The sequence below is a fragment of the Pseudophryne corroboree genome, chromosome 8 (assembly GCF_028390025.1).
Source record: "Pseudophryne corroboree isolate aPseCor3 chromosome 8, aPseCor3.hap2, whole genome shotgun sequence".
Taxonomy (NCBI): domain Eukaryota; kingdom Metazoa; phylum Chordata; class Amphibia; order Anura; family Myobatrachidae; genus Pseudophryne; species Pseudophryne corroboree.
Genome location: NC_086451.1, coordinates 117740967 through 117761532, shown reverse-complemented (window position 1 = coordinate 117761532; position 20566 = coordinate 117740967). Strand labels below are relative to the sequence as shown.

General features: G+C 45.5%; 1 protein-coding gene and 1 pseudogene across 4 annotated transcripts in view; both read left to right on the top strand.

Annotated features, from left to right (window-relative positions):
- The window catches only part of LOC134948713 (diacylglycerol kinase eta-like), a 374912-nt gene that overhangs the window by 321391 nt on the left and 32955 nt on the right, over positions 1-20566 (top strand). For 3 of the 4 annotated variants that reach the window (XM_063936894.1, XM_063936892.1, XM_063936895.1), the window contains 3 exons: positions 7451-7617; positions 8819-8936; positions 16650-16739. In XM_063936894.1, the coding sequence (XP_063792964.1) occupies positions 7451-7617; positions 8819-8936; positions 16650-16739 (375 nt within the window). The remainder of the gene's footprint in view (positions 1-7450; positions 7618-8818; positions 8937-16649; positions 16740-20566) is intronic. The other variant, XM_063936893.1, reaches the window with a different exon arrangement.
- LOC134953267 (5S ribosomal RNA) lies at positions 15133-15251 on the top strand (annotated as a pseudogene).

The following is a 20566-nucleotide window of genomic DNA, read 5'->3' as shown; positions in this document are numbered from 1 at the left end:
CAAGGGACTCCCATCTAAACCATGCATGGTGATACACCTACCCAAGGCTAACTGAGGAATACCTAAGGCCTTGGCCCACGTTAAGTCCATAAAGTTCCCTGCAGCTCCACTGTCAACAAAAGCCGACACCGAGGAACGGAGGCTGCCAAAGGAAACTTTAGCTGGGACTAACAGTGAATTATTTGAGGAGATAAGCTGCAGACCAAAGTGAACCCCCTCACAATTCACTTGGTCGAGGCGTTTCCCGACTTGTTCGGACAATTACGGGCAAAATGTCCCTTACTCCCACAGTACAAACAAAGACCAGAATTTTGCCTTCTGGTTCTTTCTTCAGGAGACAGCTTGGAGAGACCTATCTGCATGGGCTCCTCTATGTCCACAGGAATGGAAAAAACACCAGGAGTAGACCCGACAGATGCTCCTTTTTCAGCCCTCCGCTCTCTGAGACGACGATCAATCTTAATAGAAAGCTCCATGAGTTTATCAAGAGTCTCAGGAGCGGGATACTGAAGGAGACTGTCTTTTATAGACTCAGATAAGCCGAGGCGAAACTGACTGCGCAGGGCTGGGTCATTCCATCCACAGTCGTTCGACCAACGGCGAAACTCCGTACAATAAATCTCTGCGGGATTCTTACCCTGTCTGAGAGCACGCAAATGACTCTCGGCGGATGCCTCTCTATCAGGGTCATCATACAATAGCCCTAAAGACCCCAGAAAGGCGTCTACAGACAACAATGCCGGATCGTCTGTTCTTAAACCAAAAGCCCAGGTCTGGGGATCCCCCTGAAGTAAAGAAATAATAATTCCGACCCGCTGAGATTCCGTACCTGAGGAGACTGGTCTTAAACGAAAATAAAGTTTACAAGACTCTTTAAAATTAAAAAACTGCTTTCTATCCCCAGAAAAACGGTCAGGCAAATGCATTTTTGGTTCAGGAACGACCCTCGGGGAAGTCCATAACAGATCTTCCTGTGACCTCACCCGAAGGGATAGATCCTGAACCATCTGAGTAAGTTCTTGAATCTGACTAACTAGAAGCTGGCCAGGATTTGGCCCTACACCAGTGGGATTCATGAGGCCGACAAATCTTCCAAACCGAAATAAGGGAAAAAAATCAAACCCTGTTTAATTTTAAATTTTAGTCTGGCCGGTAATAATGTTATGATACCAGTACGTCTGACCAGAGGAGATCTTATGACGGAGGTCAGAGTACTGGAATGGAATGCTGGATACGGGAGCAGGAAAGCCTAGTAACCCCTGGCGCCCTAACTCCGTTGTCTCGCCCGTGTTATCAGAAATCCCCTGCGAGACTATGGTTGCTTGAGCCCATGGCAGCCGCGTTTGAAGGGCGGATTATGTCTGCCCAACTCCGATGCCCCCTCAGGTCTTAATGGGAGACAAAGGGAAATCCGAGACAGGGTGATAACAAGGGGCCCTCTGACTAAGCAACCAGGCCAGGGGCTACAAGCTAACTAACTTAAACCAGAAGTATGTGCGGACAAACCGCCAGGGAAAAGGACAACCAAAAATCCACGAATCCGTTACTCCTATCCAGCACCGCTGGATACCAGAGTGGATTTGTGGGAGCGGAATCCTCCGCAAAAGCTCCGAAACACAATAAAACCAAATAATAAATAGTAAGCGGTCAAGCCGCAACACACGGCTACGCCGCGACTCACGAACACCACAGGATGTTAAAGGTGCTCGGTCAGGACTCCAGGAAAAGATGACAACTTCCGAGTATTGGACCACTGAGGACAGGAACGACCGGATAGACAGGACTGGAAAACTCTCTGCAACAGACACAGCAAACAGGAAGCTATTACCGGCGTCTGTGAGAAGTCCAGAGAGTGCTTTTAACTGGGAGCTCTCCAATCAGGAGCCAGACAGGGTAATTAACAATCATGCCGTGCAGCTGCATGCTGCACGGCCAGGATACCAATGAGGTGATTAATCTAGACCCAGCAACGGGGAACGCGGTCCGACAGTGGCGTCCCCGTTGCTAGGGTCTGAGCGGCTCCGTGCGCCCGGCGTCTAGCGTTGCTAGGGAGCCGGCGGCTGTCCGCATGCGGCGTCCCTAGTTGCTAGGCGCCGGGCCGCACTGACGGGCGGACCCTCGGCGCCTAACAAACTGTCTCATTACCTCGTCAACATAATCACTTTTGTTCATTATTACAATGCCACCGCCTTTATCGGCGGGGCGTATTACAATATTGGCATTGTTATTCAAAGTTTTTATTGCTAACGACTCCTCATTCTCTAAATTAGAATATTTAATCCTATTCTTTCGTAGAATTGGTATCGTATCCATCCTCACCAACCGCATGAAGGTTTTAATCGATGCGTTTGATGGCGTGAGGAGGCGGAGCCGACGATACCATGGAAACGGCCGGGAGGCCGGGAGCCGCTCGTGGAGAGCGATGGGCGATGTTAGATGACGTCACAGGCTGGCATCCCGGCGTCCGGGTAACTGTGTACACACGCCTCTTAACAACACCTGACGGAGTTCGGTTGAACGATTGGGACAGGTGAGCACACTTTGGTTATTTAGTGGGTATAAATAGTACAAGCTTGGCACATTGGTGTTAACTACTCCCCTGAAGACGGCGCCAGCCGAAACAGCTGTTGGGAGATCCTGCTGGGTTGGATCTATATCCCCAGCATGACCTAGGATATGTGAGATCTGTACCATTGATGAATTTGTTTCCCAGCTGCTGATTTTGCACAAAAAGTTTGTCATGTTGCTTAAATAATGGCATAAAGACGTCTGAATATACAAGGAGTGCTGGTTTCTTCTGCAACATAGCCCCTGCTGGAGCCTCATGGTGTGGTTGTACACTATATATATATATATATATATATATATATATATATATATATATAAAAAGCGCTGTACAGACACGGATTCCGACTCCAGTGTCGACTATGATGATGCACGGTTACACCCAAGGGTGGCCAAGAGTATTCATTATATGATTATTGCGATAAAAGATGTTTTGCATATCACTGAGGACCCCTCTGTCCCTGACACGAGGGTCTGCATGTTTAAGGAAAAGAAACCTGAGGTAACGTTTCCCCCATCTCATGAGCTGAACGCTTTATTTGAAAAAGCTTGGGAAACTCCAGACAAGAAACTGCATATTCCCAAGAGAATTATTATGGCGTATCCATTCCCCTCACAGGACTGGTTACTGTGGGAATCCTCTCCCACGGTGGACAAGGCTTTAACGCGCTTGTCCAAAAAGGTGGCGCTACCGTCTTCAGACACGGCAGCCCTCAAGGATCCTGCTGATCCAAGGCAGGAAACTACCTTAAAATCAATTTACACACATACGGGTGCCCTGCTCAGACCGGCAGTAGCGTCGGCATGGGTGGGTAGCGCAATTGCAGCGTGGGCAGATAACTTGTCATCTGACATTGACACCCTAGATAAAGATAGCATTTTGTTGACCTTGGGTCACATTAAGGACGCAGCGTTATATATGAGAGAGGCTGCGAGAGATATTGGGCTGTTGGGTTCAAGAGCCAATGCCATGGCAATTTCGGCTAGAAGGTCCCTGTGGACCCACCAATGGACAGGTGATGCCGGTTCAAAGAGACATATGGAGATTTTACCTTACAAGGGGGAGGTTTTATTTGGGGAGGGCCTCGCGGACCTGGTTTCCACAGCTACCGCGGGTAAGTCTTCTTTTTTGCCTTACATTCCCCCACAGCAAAAGAAAACACCTCAATATCAGATGCAGTCCTTTCGGTCGCATAAGTTCAGAAAGGGTCGGGGCTCTTCCTTCCTCGCCAGAGGTAGAGGTAGAGGGAAAAGAGCGCCTGCTACGGCTAGTTCCCAAGAACAAAAGTCCTCCCCGGCCTCTACAAAATCCACCGCATGACGCTGGGGCTCCGCTGAGGGAGTCCGCACCGGTGGGGGCACGTCTTCGACTCTTCAGCCAGGTCTGGGTTCAGTCGGATTTGGATCCTTGGGCGGTCGAAGTTGTATCCCAAGGCTACAAACTGGAGTTCGAAGAAGTGCCTCCTCGCCGATTTTTCAAATCGGCCTTGCCAGCTTCTCCCCCAGAGAGGGAAATAGTTTCAGCTGCCATACAAAAGCTGTGTCAACAGCAAGTGATCATCAAGGTTCCCCTAATGCAACAGGGGAAGGGGTATTATTCAACCCTATTTGTGGTCCCGAAGCCGGATGGCTCGGTCAGACCCATTCTGAATCTAGAATCCCTGAACCTGTATTTGAAAAGGTTCAAATTCAAGATGGAATCTCTCCGGGCAGTGATCTCCAGCCTGGAAGGGGGGGGGATTTTATGGTGTCACTAGACATAAAGGATGCATACCTTCATGTCCCCATTTATCCCCCTCATCAGGCGTACCTGAGATTCACTGTACGGGATTGTCATTACCAGTTTCAGACGTTGCCATTTGGGCTTTCCACGGCCCCGAGGATTTTCACCAAGGTAATGGCGGAAATGATGGTGCTCCTGCGCAAGCAAGGAGTCACAATTATCCCATACTTGGACGATCTCCTGATAAAGGCAGGATCAAGAGATCAGTTACTGAGAAGCGTGTCTCTCTCCCTGACAGTACTACAACAACACGGCTGGATTCTAAATCTACTAAAGTCGCAGTTGGTTCCGACAACTCAGCTGTCATTTTTGGGCATGGTTCTGGACAGGGAAAAAAAGAGGGTTTTTCTCCCAACGGAAAAAGCCCAGGAACTCCAGAACATGGTCAGGGACCTGCTAAAGCCAAAAAGAGTGTCAGTTCATCACTGCACTCGAGTATTAGGAAAGATGGTGGCGGCCTACGAGGCCATTCCGTTCGGCAGGTTCCACGCAAGAACTTTTCAAAGGGACCTTCTGGACAAGTGGTCAGGGTCCCATCTACAAATACATTAGAGGATAAGCCTGTCCCCCAGGGCCAGGGTATCTCTCCTGTGGTGGCTTCAGAGTGCTCACCTTCTAGAGGGTCGCAGGTTCGGCATTCAAGACTGGGTTCTTGTGACCACGGACGCGAGCCTCCGAGGATGGGGAGCAGTCACACAAGGAAGACATTTTCAGGGAATATGGCCAAGCCAGGAGGCTTGTCTACACATCAATGTGCTGGAATTAAGGGCCATATACAACGGCCTACAACAAACGGAGAGTCTTCTTCGCAACCTACCCGTTCTGATTCAGTCAGACAACGTCACAGCCGTGGCGCATGTAAACCGCCAAGGCGGGACAAGGAGCAGAGCAGCAATGGCAGAAGCCACCAGGATTCTTCGCTGGGCGGAAAATCATGTAAGCGATCTGTCAGCAGTCTTCATTCCGGGAGTAGACAACTGGGAAGCAGACTTCCTCAGCAGACACGATCTCCATCCAGGAGAGTGGGGACTTCATCAAGAAGTCTTTGCAGAGATAACAAGTCATTGGGGACTTCCTCAAATAGACATGATGGCGTCACGCCTCAACAAAAAGCTTCGGACGTATTGTTCCAGGTCGAGGGACCCTCAGGCAGTGGCAGTGGACGCCCTGGTGACACGTGGGTGTTTCAGTCGGTCTATGTGTTCCTTCCACTTCCACTCATCTCAAAAATATTGAGAATCATAAGACGAACAAGAGTGCAGACAATACTCATTGTTCCAGATTGGCCTCGAAGGGCCTGGTATTCAGATCTTCAGGAGATGCTCACAGAAGATCCGTGGCCTCTTCCTCCCAGGGAGGACCTGTTGCAACAGGGGCCCTGTGTGTTCCAAGACTTACCGCGGTTACGTTTGACGGCATGGCGGTTGAACACCAAATCCTAGCTAGGAAAGGTATTCCGGGGGAAGTTATCCCTACTCTGATCAAAGCTAGGAAGGAGGTAACGGCGAAGCACTATCACCGTATCCGGAGGAAATATGTTTCTTGGTGTGAAGCCAAGAATGCTCCTATGGAAGATTTTCAGCTGGGTCGTTTTCTCCGTTTTCTACAGACAGGAGTGGATATGGGCCTAAAGTTAGGCTCCATTAAGGTGCAGATTTCGGCCTTATCTATATTCTTTCAGAAGGAATTGGCTTCTCTCCCAGAATCCCAGACTTTTGTTAAAGGAGTGCTGCACATCCAGCCTCCTTTTGTGCCCCCGGTGGCACCATGGGACCTTAACGTGGTGTTACAGTTCCTTAAGTCACACTGGTTTGAACCTCTTCAAACGGTTGAATTAAAATTTCTCACTTGGAAAGTGGTCATGTTGTTGGCCTTGGCATCCGCGAGGCGGTTGTCCGAATTGGCGTCCTTGTCTCACAAGAGCCCCTATGTGATTCTCCATGTGGATCGAGCAGAATTGAGAACTCGTCCTCAATTTCTACCTAAGGTGTTTTCGTCGTTTCATATGAACCAACCTATTGTGGTGCCTGTGGCTACGGGTGACTTGGAGGATTCCAAATCCCTTGATGTAGTCAGGGCCTTAAAAATGTATGTAGCCAGGACGGCTCGAGTTAGGAAAACAGAGGCACTGTTTGTCCTGAATGCGGCCAACATGGTTGGCGCTCCTGCTTCTAAGCAGAATATTGCTCGCTGGATCTGTAACACGATTCAGCAGGCACATTCTACGGCTGGATTGCCGTTACCTAATTCGGTAAAGGTCCATTCCACTAGGATGGTGGGCTCTTCTTGGGCGGCTGCCCGAGGCGTCTCGGCATTACAGCTTTGCCGGGCAGCTACTTGGTCGGGTTCAAACACTTTTGCAAAATTCTACAAGTTTGATACCCTGGCTAATGAGGACCTCATGTTTGCTCAATCGGTGCTGCAGAGTCATCCGCACTCTCCCGCCCGGTCTGGAGCTTTGGAATAATCCCCATGGTCCTTACGGAGTCCCCAGCATCCTCTAGGATGTAAGAGAAAATAAGATTTTAAACCTACCGGTAAATCTTTTTCTCGTAGTCCGTAGAGAATGCTGGGCGCCCGTCCCAGTGCGGACAAATTCTGCAAGGCTTGTATGTAGTTATTGCTTACATAAGGGTTATGTCACAGTTGAGATCAGTCTCTGGCTGATGCTGTTTGTTCATACTGTTGACTGGTTTCGTATATTCCAAGTTGTACGGCGTGGATGGTGTGGGCTGGTTTGTATCTCGCCCTTAGATTAACAAAATTCCTTTCCTCGTACTGTCCGTCTCCTCTGGGCACAGTTCTTTAACTGAGGTCTGGAGGAGGGGCATAGAGGGAGGAGCCAGTGCACACCCATCTAAAGTTTTAGAGTGCCCGTGTCTCCTGCGGAGCCCGTCTTTACCCCATTGTCCTTACGGAGTCCCCAGCATCCTCTACGGACTAGGAGAAAAAGATTAACCGGTAGGTTTAAAATCTTATTTTTTGTGGTTTAGAAATGTTCCTTATGCAGAATGAAATCCCAATCATATTAATCAGTAGAAAAGTTATTGTTAACAGGCATTTTGGATAAAGCACTCATTTTATCTGCACTGGTTCTGGCAGGCATTTGAGAGCACCCTGAAATCATGGGAGGACAAGAGAAAAGGGGAGAATTATAGGGCTATGCCCCGACCACGACTTCATTCCCAACAATCAATGGAGTACCTTACCGAGGAGGAGTTCACCCAGCTGCAGCAGCTTGCAAATTCTGCAGAGAATCTCATCAGCAGGTAACGTATAGCAATGTCAGACACCATGGCTATATAAGTTATAACATCCATCGCATAGCTTACTGTTTATGATAGCTTATTGGTGTATATCCAGCTAATGGCTACCTGATGCTCATGAAGGAATGTAGTTCTACAGAAGAGCAGCAAAACATTTCTTGCTTCTAGTAATAGTAAAATAGCACAACACAATACAATACAAACCATCTATTTTGTGGCTAATGTGAAATAAAGACCCATTACTGGTGTCCAGTTTGAAATACAGACTTTCCATTCTGTTTCTCATAGATGTTCATCCACAATGCCGTTCATTTCTACGTACAAGGACGTACTGGGATCTGTCATTAACAGCCAGCAGACGGCACTAGGTGCTCAAATAGACTTTTTATAGTGGTCCATGGCAGCTTAATGATGTCTCTCACACAAAGGTCTCCCCTGTTCCCTAGAAATGGGTTTTACCAAGTTGGATATATATTAACTTTGTTCCAGAATAAGTTTGGCAGGAGCCTTATATCACTCATCTGTCTTGTTAAGGAACCCTGCTACGCACTATGTAATTCTAAGTCTTCGGCTTCCTGTTACCTCCGTTCTCCTCCCCAAATCATGACAATGCCCCTGTCAGATGCATTCCTGCCTGTAATGACATAGGAGTATATGTACTAAGCCTTGGAGAGAGTTGATGTGGCCGGAGATACAGAACAAGCCAATCAGCTCCTGTCATTTGGTACTTTATCTCCATCCACTTTATCTCTCCCCAAGGCTTAGTACATAGACCCCATAACCACCACCTCTCACAAGACCACCAAGTACTGTCTTTTCTATACTCATCCATAATGGATGAACAGGAGATAAAGAACACTAGTTAAGAACACTATTTAAATGCACCTTAAAAAGTGAACTGGCCAAGATAACTGAACTCTGTTGTATGTTACTGAATATGTGCTGCTAAAAGACCGAGGGGGAGATGTGTCAAGCAGTAGAAAAGAGTGGAGAAGTTTCCCAGAGCAATCAGCTTTTACCAGTCATTTTACAGAATTAACTTGATAAATGGTACCTCAAAGCTGATTGGTTGCTATCACTGGTCCACTTCTCCACTCATTACACTGTATGACTGGTCTAATGTTCTAAGCTGTCTGAATATATTTCATTTGTGCACACACCCATGTTATGTGTATGATCCTAGTTATGTTTCAACCTCATGCAGAATCCGGGATGCAGCCAAAACTCACAAGGCAATTGAACAAGAACTGGCCCATGCTGTAAATGGCAGCTTTGGGGTACTGAATGAGGCCTTCTCCAACAAATCAAACAATTCAGCCGAGGTGAGAATCAGATTATTACATGTAGAAAAGTATTTTCATATCAAGATTGTAAATTTGTTAAACTTATTATACCCGCTCATCAACAGCAGAAATGCCAACTTCTTATTCGGTTGCTTATTTTACAATCATTTGGTCAATTGCAGGTCTGCTTATCTCTTCCTGTTTTTTTCTCACCTCTGTTTCTTTGAGGTGGATGGAGTCTCTTGGAGACCTCTTAGTATTATTCTGAGTTCCTTTATAACAACTAGAAAGGACAGGAAGGAGTGTTACCTCACTCAACAAAGGTTCTACTTCCAACCTGAAAAAAATAAAACTGTATCACAGAGGTGCTGTTAACCATCTGTTTTTGATGCTGAAGAGAAGCTGTATTTAAGTATTCCCCTAGCTCAGACATTGAAATAAACCTGCTTTTATTTTAATATGCCCTCAGACCCCCACCCCATTACTTTCCTGCTACATGTGGTGTCAGTTAAATGGGTTTGGAACTGATTCTTGATACAAAGAACTCTGTTTTAATATTGCAAACATGTTGACAAGTTAATTTTTGGAACAGCATTGTGCTACAGTGACAATTGCAATGTGACTCCGAATCTTTCAGGACCTATAGAATGAACTGATAAATCCTGAACACTGGAAGTTTTTGTAACAGCTTCATGCCATTGCAAAACTACCAGGAAAACTGTATTGATGGTGTGAATAAGCATCTCCGTTTACGACACAAGAGATACCACACTTGGTCACAAGACGCTTTGGAAATTGAAGGGTCAGTTTAACCCAGCACTGAGGCAACAATTACAGTCCCATTAGGGTAGGCCTGGAGGATCGCAGTGAAAGGTGTAGAAATGATGAGACTGCAAACTGCTTTTGTACTGCCAAACTGTCTGTCGTAACAGAGGTCACATAGCTACACTTACACAACTAGCCAGACCTGGAACCTTTCAGGAGCCATCTGTGTCCAAAAAGGATCAGCTGCAGGTCTGGAATTCAGCATGGCCAAAACCAGGCAGTGTACAGCTTCACTGGAGTGAGAAGAGCTGCATTAGAAGAGCTGATACAAGTGCATCCACTATTACTGGGTGGGCTGCTTGCTGAAGAGGCCAGTAATGCCCCTAACACCACTCAGGTCAATACAAATATTCAGCATCTAAACATAAACCAGAAGTCATGTGTAAGACATCAAGATGGTAGTCTTACATTGAGTCCCAGATAGGTAAAAGTTTTCAGGAGACATCTACTGGCTACTTCAATACTACATCACTTATAGTAGAAACTCCTTACTGCATAGTCCATACATGTTTGTAAAAATCAGTCCATTATCAAGTGCAATATTTTTCTGCAGGCTCCTACACAGAATGGCAAAACCTGTCTATATCATGCAGGGTAGACACAGCAACAATGATGAAACAAATAAGACCTATGAAGATCATAGAATCCCAAACTGCTCACCCTGTTAGCTGAAGGTTAGATGATGTGAAGGCCATTGTGAAGGTTCAGGAGAAGGGATCCCAAACAAGTTGCCAAAGTGGTGGACATCATGATTGTTGGTTTGATGAATGTTGAGGTTGATTCTTCCTCACATTCAGGCAAAAATCTTTTAAAATCTAGACAATAAAGTCCATAGATCTTGCTGAACACAGTGGAGCAGAAAAACTATGACGTTTACCTTTAAATGGTCATGAGTACATGAGTGGTGAGAAAATACATATGTCCCAAAGTAGAGATATATATAACAAAAGATCTAGATACTGAAGTACATAATTGAATTGAGTTACCTGCAACTAGATGAATGGGTGGTCTTCTGTATGCCGACTGACGGGATCCCGGCGCACAGTATACCGGCGCCGGGATCCCGACAGCCGGCATACCGACACTTATCCTCCCTCGTGGGGGTCCACGACCCCCCTGGAGGGAGAATAAAATAGTGTGGCGCGCATAGCCCGCCACCGTGCCCGTAGCGTGGCGAGTGCAGCGAGCCCGCAAGGGGCTCATTTGCGCTCGCCACACTGACGGTAAGCCGGCGGTCGGGCTCACGGCGCCGGTATGCTGGTCGCCGGGAGCCCGACCGCTGGCATATCGTAGTGAACCCAGATGAACAGACTAGAAATGACTTACGCCAGTCTTCTATCCTGGAACCAGAAAAATTTCTCAGATACAGAAATATAGGGGGTAATTCCAAGTTGATCGCAGCAGGAAATTTTTTAGCAGTTGGGCAAAACCATGTGCACTGCAGGGAGGCAGATATAACATTTGCAGAGAGAGTTAGATTTGGGTGGGTTATTTTGTTTCTGTGCAGGGTAAATACTGGCTGCTTTACTTTTACACTGCAATTTAGATTGCAGATTTAACTCACCACACCCAACTCTATCTCTCTCTGCACATGTTATATCTGCCTCCCCTGCTGTGGACATTGGGGGTAATTCCAAGTTGATCGCAGCAGGATTTTTGATAGCAATTAGGCAAAACCATGTGCACTGCAGGGGAGGCAGATTTAACATGTGCAGAAAGAGTTAGATTTGGGTGGGTTATTTTATTTCTGTGCAGGGTAAATACTGGCTGCTTTATTTTTACACTGCAAATTAGATTGCAGATTGAACACACCACACCCAAATCTAACTCTCTCTGCACATGTTATATCTGCCTCCCCTGCAGTGCACATGGTTTTGCCCAATTGCTAACAAAAATCCTGCTGCGATCAACTTGGAATTACTACCCTTGTTTTGCCCAACTGCTAACAAAGTTCCTGCTGCGATCAACTCAGAATGACCACCATAATACAGACAATTTCTCCACTGGCTCACTTCTCCACTCTTATCACTGCTTCATACATTTACCCCACCGTTTGCTGTTTGTGTTCTGCCTGATAACAGTAAGAAGTTATTGTTACTGCTTAGCTATTCTATTTCTAAGGACCTTAATTCCAAATCAGTAAACTTTTGGCACTCCACTTCTTGTCAGTGCGGTGACAATGGTAAATGATATATACAAAGGTAATATTTATTTATTTATTTATTAGCAGTTTCTTATATAGCGCAGCATATTCCGTTGCGCTTTACAATTAGAACAACAGTTATAGAACAAAACAGGGCAAAGACAGACATAGCGGTAGGAAGGCCCTGCTCGCAAGCTTACAATCTATAGGGAAATAGGCATTGATACACAAGGATAGATGCTACCTGTCACATAATGGTTCCCCAGATTGCTAGCTTCTTAGTGGGTTGTATGTGATATGATCACCCAGGAATGTTGGAAGACAAAATGTGAGGTTATGGGGACTGTGCAGAGGGAATGTAACTGGATAGGGAAGCATTGAAGGTTATGTGTGTGGATCAGGAATTTGGTAGGCTTGTCTGAAGAGATGAGTTTTCAGGGAACGTTTAAAGGTTGGAGACTAGTGGAGAGTCTTACTGTGCGTGGGAGGGCATTCCACAGAGTGGGTGAAGCCCGGGTAAAGTCCTGTAATTTTGAGTGGGAACAGGTAATACATCTGGATGAGAGACGCAGATCTTGTGCAGAGCGGAGGGGTCTGGTAGGGAGATATTTTGAGATGAGTGAGGAGATGTATGATGGTGCAGTTTGGGTAATAGCCTTGTATGTAAGTAAAAGTATTTTATATTTGACACGGTAGAATACCGGTAACCAATGGAGGGACTGACAGAGCGGATCAGCAGACGAAGAACGTCTGGCGAAGAAGATTAGCCTCGCAGCTGCATTTAAAATGGATTGAAGTGGTGAGAGCCTATGTTTGGGAAGACCAGTAAGGAGACTATTACAATAATCAATGCGGGAGATGATGAGTGCATGGATCAGAGTTTTTGCAGTGTCTTGTGTAAGATAAGGGCGTATTTGGATATGTTTTTAAGGTGCATGTAACATGATTTAGAGACAGATTGAATGTGTGGAACAAACGACAGTTCAGAGTCAAGGATGACACCTAGGCAGCGAGCTTGTGGGGTAGGGTGGATAGTTGCATTGTCAACAGTTATGGCAATATCAGGTTGGTAACTACCCTTAGCTGGTGGGAAAATAATTAATTCTGTTTTGGAAATGTTGAGTTTGAGATGGCGAGATGTCATCCAAGATGAAATGGCAGACAGGCATCCAGTGACACGAGCCAATACAGATGGTGATAAATCTGGGGAGGATAGGTAGATTTGAGTATCATCAGCGTACAAATGATACTGAAATCCGAAGGAGCTGATTAGTTTACCAAGAGAGGAGGTATAGATTGAGAAAAGCAGAGGACCTAAGACTGAGCCTTGCGGTACTCCAACTGATAGAGGTAGAGAAGAGGAGGTAGAATCAGAGAACCGAACACTGAAAGATCGATTAGATAGGTAGGATGAGAACCAAGTAAGGGCTGTGTCCTGAAGACCTAGGGACTCTAGTGTTTGTATGAGAAGAGAGTGGTCAACAGTGTCAAAAGCAGCAGAGAGATCTAGAAGAATAAGTAGTGTGTAATGGCCTTTTGATCTAGCAGTGACCAGATCATTCACTACTTTGGTCAGTGCCATCTCCGTGGAGTGTTGGGCACGAAAGCCTGACTGAAGTGGGTCCAGTAAGTTGTGGGAGTTAAGAAAGTGTGTAAGGCAAGTGTAGGCAAGTCTCTCAAGTAGCTTGGAGGGACTGGGTAGCTGAGAAATGGGACGGTAGTTAGAGAGTGTGTTTGGGTCAGAGTTGTGTTTTTTCAGAATGGGAGTAATCACTGCATGTTTAAACAGAGATGGAAAGATGCCAGTAGAGAGAGAGAGATTACAGATTTTAGTTAAGGTTGGGATAAGCACAGGAGACAAACTTTTGCTGACCTGTGAGGGTATAGGATCAAGAGGAGAGGTAGTGGAGTAGGAGGATGAAAAGAGTGTTGATACTTCATCTTCACTTGTGGGATCAAATGAAGAGAAAGTGCCAGAGGGTTCAGATAGGGATTTGAGCAGGTCACTGGCTGAGTTAGAGCATACCATTTCATCTCAGATTTTATCAATCTTATCCTTGAAGTAGGAAGTAAGTTCTTGTGCACTGATAGTAGCTAGTGGGGGAGGTGAGGGAGGGTAAAGAAGTGATTTGAATGTATTAAAAAGTCGTTTGGGGTTGGTGGCATGATAAGAGATGAGAGATTGGAAATATGTTTGTTTGGCAGTGTCCAGGGCCTGACGATAGGAGTGGTAGGTAGTCTTATATGTGAGAAAGTCACTTGGATTCTGAGATTTCCGCCACTGACGTTCTGCCTTACGTGACAGTTTTTGTAGGTGTCTTGTTGATTTAGAGTGCCATGGTTGGCATCTAAGCCTACGTGGAGTGTGATGGGTAGCTGGAGCAACTTCATCAAGGGCACTCTCTAGGGTCTGGTGCAGGTGGGATACAGCAGTGTCAGGTGTGGTGAATGTAGAGATTGGTGAGAGACGTTGTTGCAGAGAAGTGGAAAGTTGTTGAAAATTTATATTGTTAGTATTTCTGCGTGTTAGAGGAGGCTTGCTTGGTTTTAGTGTCCTAGAATTTAAAGTAATGGAAGAGATTGTGAAGGTGATCAGGTTGTGATCAGAGAGAGGGAAAGGAGTGTTAATGAGTTGGGAAACTGAGCAGAGCCTGGTGAACACAAGATCAAGGCAGTGGCCCTCCTGGTGAGTAGAGGAGTCGGACCATTGGGTTAGGCCAAGAGAGGAGGTTAGAGAGAGGAGTTTGGATGCATGAACAGATTGTGGACTGTCAAGAGCTATATTGAAATCGCCCATAATGATGGTGGAGATGTCAGAAGATAAGAAGTGTGGGAGCCAGGCAGAAAAATCTTCTAGAAATTGTTGTTTAGGTTGCCCAGGAGGGCGATAGATAGCTGCAACACGCAGAGAGAAGGGGGTGAAAATCTGGAATATGGAAAGAAATCTGAAGTATTTTGTTTTATGAGAAAAGAACAAGGGCGACCCGGCACTGGTCTCAGTGTAAATGAAATAACAGATGATGATAAACCAGAATTCGGACAATTAAGATATATTTTCATAAATTATCAAATCTCTGTCCAGTATGGTGGTGCGCCCAGAGCCAGAAGGAACATGTGTCAACGAAGAAAGAACCGCGTAGTACCACCTATGTGGGACTTACTGCTTCCAGCCTAACGTACAAAGCAGATCCACACCTTTCTGTGACCCATTGTCACATGCTCTCTGGTATATAGGTGCACTCTCATTGGCGTCTAACCCACCTATTTGTCTACTACCATACCACACTGCCAGTGCCCGATCTCGTCCGATCTTGGAAGCTATACAGTGTTGGGCTGTGTCAGTACCTGAGGGGGAGACTCACAGGGAATACACAGTGTAGTAGACTCTTTATCCTTGCGATGTGCGTTATCTGACACCAACAACAGTATCACCACTTGATTTCATTCTTTTTTCAATTATCTCTACCCTTTGTATGCATACTCTGTTTATACAATGATTTAAGACCCTCTGAGCTCTTATTTATAAATAAACTACACAGTGCATTTGGTTGGTGACTGGTGGAAAGTGGGTAATGTCTCACTATCCATTACCGGACCTGTCCAGCTCTTTCATATTTGGCAATTGACCATATTCTGGTCTCAACAATACATATTTTCTGTGCTGGTCGGGCTGAAACGGATGTAGAACAGCAAAGTGTCTACATCCTTTCTTATCACATCTTGTGAGACAGGACCAGAACATTCCTTCATTTTTTTAAAACAATTTCTTTCAAAAAAAATTTTTTTCAATTTAATATGCATTTTAAATCACATTTAGTTGTTGGATCCTATCCTGTTTAATGGGTAATCATGAGATATTCTTTTTAATGTATATCCATTAAAAGTTATATTTTATTAACTACCATGTATAATTAAATTTATTTGAACTTTATTTCAACTAATTAAGAGTGCGCCCACACAAGAGCCTTCCTTTTTTCTTCCTTCGTTGACACGTATTTTGTTTTATAATAGCAGTAGTATATTCCATCTCAGGTAAAGGAGGGACATGATGAGAGTGAATACTCACTGCAGAAGGTATTGAACACCATGAGCATGATGATATTACTGAAATCCCTCATTGTAAGGAGAAGGAAGAGCTATGATTACGAATGTGTTTAGCTGTCTGTATTTTATAAAATGTAATGAAAGTACTGTATATACTGTAGCTACCTTCTCTCATGCCCTTGTTGTGGGGTAGCGTCTAGTTACCCTTCGTGGAGAGGACCTTTCCCATAAACCCCTGGGTCCATGTCCTAAACTATTTGGAATAGTAACCTATGGCGAGCGAAGCGGAGCTAGACACAGAGCCCAAAGTATGGCGATCGAAGCGAGCCCACAAGGGGACAATGGTGCAGAGATAAAACAAAACAACCTCAGACAAACGGAGAATGGATTAAATATTTAGGTGCTGTAAGGGCAGAAGTTATCTACTGCCCTCATGCTGTCACTTCCTGGTCCTGATCACGAAGGGAAGTTGGAACATAGACACAACCCTTGTTGTGGGGGCACATTTACGTTCTCATTCCCCCCTCTTTATGCTTATTCTGATCTTTCTCATTCTCTGTCTCCTATTTCTGCTGTGCCATATACAGTGGCATTAAACACTGCCTGCGAGCAAAGGAGAGAGAAGATCTCACATAATAATACTGATTTGGGGTACAGTTGAATAGCATGTTTGGGTAGTTTCCTACATTGTAACTACTAACACAGAATTAGTAACTAACAAAATCTTTTTTCTCTTTCAGCAGTTGTTGAGTAGAAATTCTGCTGTTGATGTGGCCATTAGTGTCAAGGCTCTGTACACAGAGACAAGAGCTTTCATGGGAAGCAAGCAGGTAGGTGTCTGTTCAGTCATTTCTGACACCCAAGTGCTGTTTTCATATTTGTACAATTACATATAGAAACATTAAATGTGACAGCAGAGAATGGCAGTGTGTACAGCTCAGTCTTCCACTACATATTTTTCTAATGTTATGTGTGTTTTCATAGGGTGGAGGTGTGGGGTGCTAAATATAGCTCTCACTATAACCAGCAATAGGTCATATGTCCCTTTCCTCTATTTCTATTTACAGTACTTTACCATTTATCATGCATTCAACATCTGTATGATTTAAACATTCCAGACTTTTGGCAAGTGTGCTTTCTCTAAATCACTATTTATTTGTCACCAGGACCAGATTCAGGCTAGTAAAGGCCCTGGAGCAACTAAGTTGTGGGGGCCCCCACAAATTAAAAATTGTCTGTACCCCCCGCCGCTGCCACGACTATGCCCCTTAGGGGAGCAGGAGAGAGAGTGAGGGGAGTGAGAGACAGAGAGGAAGAGGGGGGGAGAGAGAGAGAGAGAAGAGAATGAGAGAGAGTGTGTCATGGTGCAAGAAAGAGAGGGGCCTCTGACACAGAGATAGCAGCGATCTTCCATACTTATTACTCAGCCTTATACAACCTGAACTCTAAGCGGACAACAACTGCACAAGCCGATCACAAACACAACATACAATTTTTTTTGGATGAAATCTCTTTCCCGACTCTCCCACCGGACATTACTCGGGCACTAGATGACCCCTTTACTGGGGAAGAACTGCTGGCTGCCTTAAAGGCGACTCCCAATGGTAAAAGCCCGGGGCCAGATGGTTTCCCAGTCACATATTATAAGGCCTTTCAGGATAAACTCAGCCCCCTTCTCCTACAGGCCTTCAATGCCATATCACCAACGGCCCCTTTCTCGAAACAGTCATTGAGCGCCCATATTACTGTCATTCCAAAAGACTCCAAAGACCCGACGCTCCCTTCTAGCTATAGGCCGATATCGCTATTAAATGTAGATGTAAAATGATTTGCAAAACTCATGGCTAATCGCCTTAAATCGCTACTGCCAGATATAATCCACCCAGATCAGGTCGGCTTCGTTATGGGCAGGGAGGCCAGAGACAATACTATTAGAGTCATCGACCTAATAGCGCACGCGCAGATGACGAATACGCCTCTTATGCTCCTTTCCACAGACGCAGAAAAGGCCTTTGATCGGGTGGATTGGGATTTTATGGAGGCAGTGCTTCGACGACTGGGTCTGGGGGATGTTTTCTTACAAAAAATCCTCTCATTATATAGGGCCCCGTCCGCTCGGATTAGGGTGAACGGCGTCCTTTCGGAGCCCATATCAATCACAAACGGCACACGCCAGGGTTGCCCGCTGTCACCCTTAATCTTTGTTTTATGCATGGAAGCCCTGGCGCGTGCGATCAGATGCAACCCTAACATTGCGGGACTGCGGGTAGGCAACACCGACCATCGCTTGGCCCTCTTTGCCGATGACTTATTGGCAGTCACAACGAATCCATTGATCTCTCTACCCAACCTTATGATGGAATTCGCTCGGTTTGGAGATATGTCGAATTTTAAAATTAATTATTCAAAATCTATGGCGATGAATGTCACGCTTCCGTCTGCCACGGCATCCCTCCTATCACAATCGTTCCAATTCACATGGCAAAAATCCCATATTACGTATCTGGGAATCCAGATTCCAGCGACACTCACCACTATAACTACTATCAATCATACCCCACTACTCCGCAAGCTGAGACAGGAGATGAGGCACTGGCTCACGCAGAGGTTTTCATGGCTAGGCCGTATAAATATAGTAAAGATGAACATTCTCCCCAGGTTACTATACCTTTTTCAAACCATTCCTTTAAAACTTCCACCTCAATTTTTAGCTGAAGCACACAAGGCGATAAGCCATTTTGTCTGGGGTGGTCGGAAACCTAGGTTCAAACATAGCCACTTATCTAGACTGAAATCCCAAGGCGGACAGCAGTTGCCTATGATTTCTGCATACTGCCACGCCGCATTATTGCATAGAGTTGTAGACTGGTCCCGTCCCATCTCACATAGGAAGCAATGGGTGGAACTGGAGTCATCTTCTACCAGCCTTAACCTACAAACAGTGCCCTGGCTCCCTAGATTTAAACGCTCATCACACCCCACTGTGGGGCCTACTTTAGCTCTATGGCGGACGCTTCGCTATAAGATGGGAATCTCGTCTAGGCGAACATCCCTTATGCCTATCTTCGACAACCCGTTGTTCCCCCCGGGAGGATCTAATAGGATTGCTTCTAGATGGGAGGAGGCGGGTGTGACTAGGGTGGGTCACTTGCTTGCACATGGCAAACTCAAAACGTTCCCTGAAATACAGAGAGCGGGCGACATTCCCACTAAAGATTACTGGTTCTACCTTCAGGTACACCATTTTGTTACCTCGCAACGAGAGACGATAGACTTGTATAAAACTCTTACGCCCTTTGAATCCATGTGCAGTCAAGAGATGACCCCCATACATGTAGTGTCGGGAATCTACAAGATTCTTCAGCAGGGTTACTTTCCTACTGTCCCCTCCTTTTGTGACGCTTGGGATAAAGATTTCATACACCGGGGAATCAAGATCCACTGGGATACGCACTGCAAGGTTATGGCACAATGCTCCACTAGTCTGGACATTGTGGAAACGCAATACAAATTACTGACAAGATGGTATAGATGCCCGTCTCTTCTGCATAAATTTTACCCCTCGGTTTCCCCTCTGTGCTGGCGATGTGGTAGAGATACGGGCACACTGATCCACATATGGTGGGACTGTCTGTCAATTACCCCATTTTGGAATACGATCATGGATCTATCCACAAAGATTTTAGGTGGCCCTGTCCCGCCGGGCCCGGATTTTTGGCTATTATCACATTCAGACATACCCCTTTCTCGTTACAAGAAATCCCTCCTTAAACACTTAAATAACGCAGCAAGAGCTGTACTCCCGGTACGTTGGAGATCCACTAACCCACCGACAATATGGGAGTGGTTCCAGCGCATTGACTTTTATATGCATATGGAGGATGTTTATTATGCCGCCTTAGACAAATACTCAGATTACATAGCTACTTGGCTCCCTTGGATTGAATTCAAGACCACTAACACCTATTCTGATTATGCACCCTGACTATACATTGATGACGGAGGTTATTAGGGCCCCCGCCCTAGCTTCTATATGTGTTACATTTGTGGCCTATTTACTCCCCTCCCCGTTCTGCTTCCCCCCTCTCCCCCTTCTTCCCTTTGTCTTCCTCTTTATCTATTTGTTTCCAAATGTTTACTGCCTCACATTTTCTATAAAAGCTATGTTATTAAGCGATATCGTAATGAGGCTATTCTTGATTCCAGACTTTGTAAATTCTACCGAACGTTGCACAGTTTAAGAAAAGATAGATGAACCTGCTGATTCCTTTTTTTTTATATATATATATGCAAACATTTATTGATACATATAACTACAGTTGATAAGACGTGAGACTGTTGCCTACGTTCTATTCTATGATATGTATATTGACATATTTGGAAAATGTTTTATATTACAAAATGAAAAATAAAGAATTTAAAAAAAAAAAAAGAAAGAGAGGGGATGGGTGTCGGGCAGCGCCAGAGAGCAGTAGGGTATCAGGGAGTGAGAAAGAGAATGTCAGGGGAGAAATAGAGGTGTTGGGGAATGACAAAGAGAGAGAGAGAAGGTGTCAGGGAGCAAGAGAGAGAGGGTGTCAGGGAGCGAGAGAGAAAGTGTGTGTCAATGATAGAGAGAGGGAAGAGGAGCCAACGGGAGAGGGAGGGTATTGGAGAG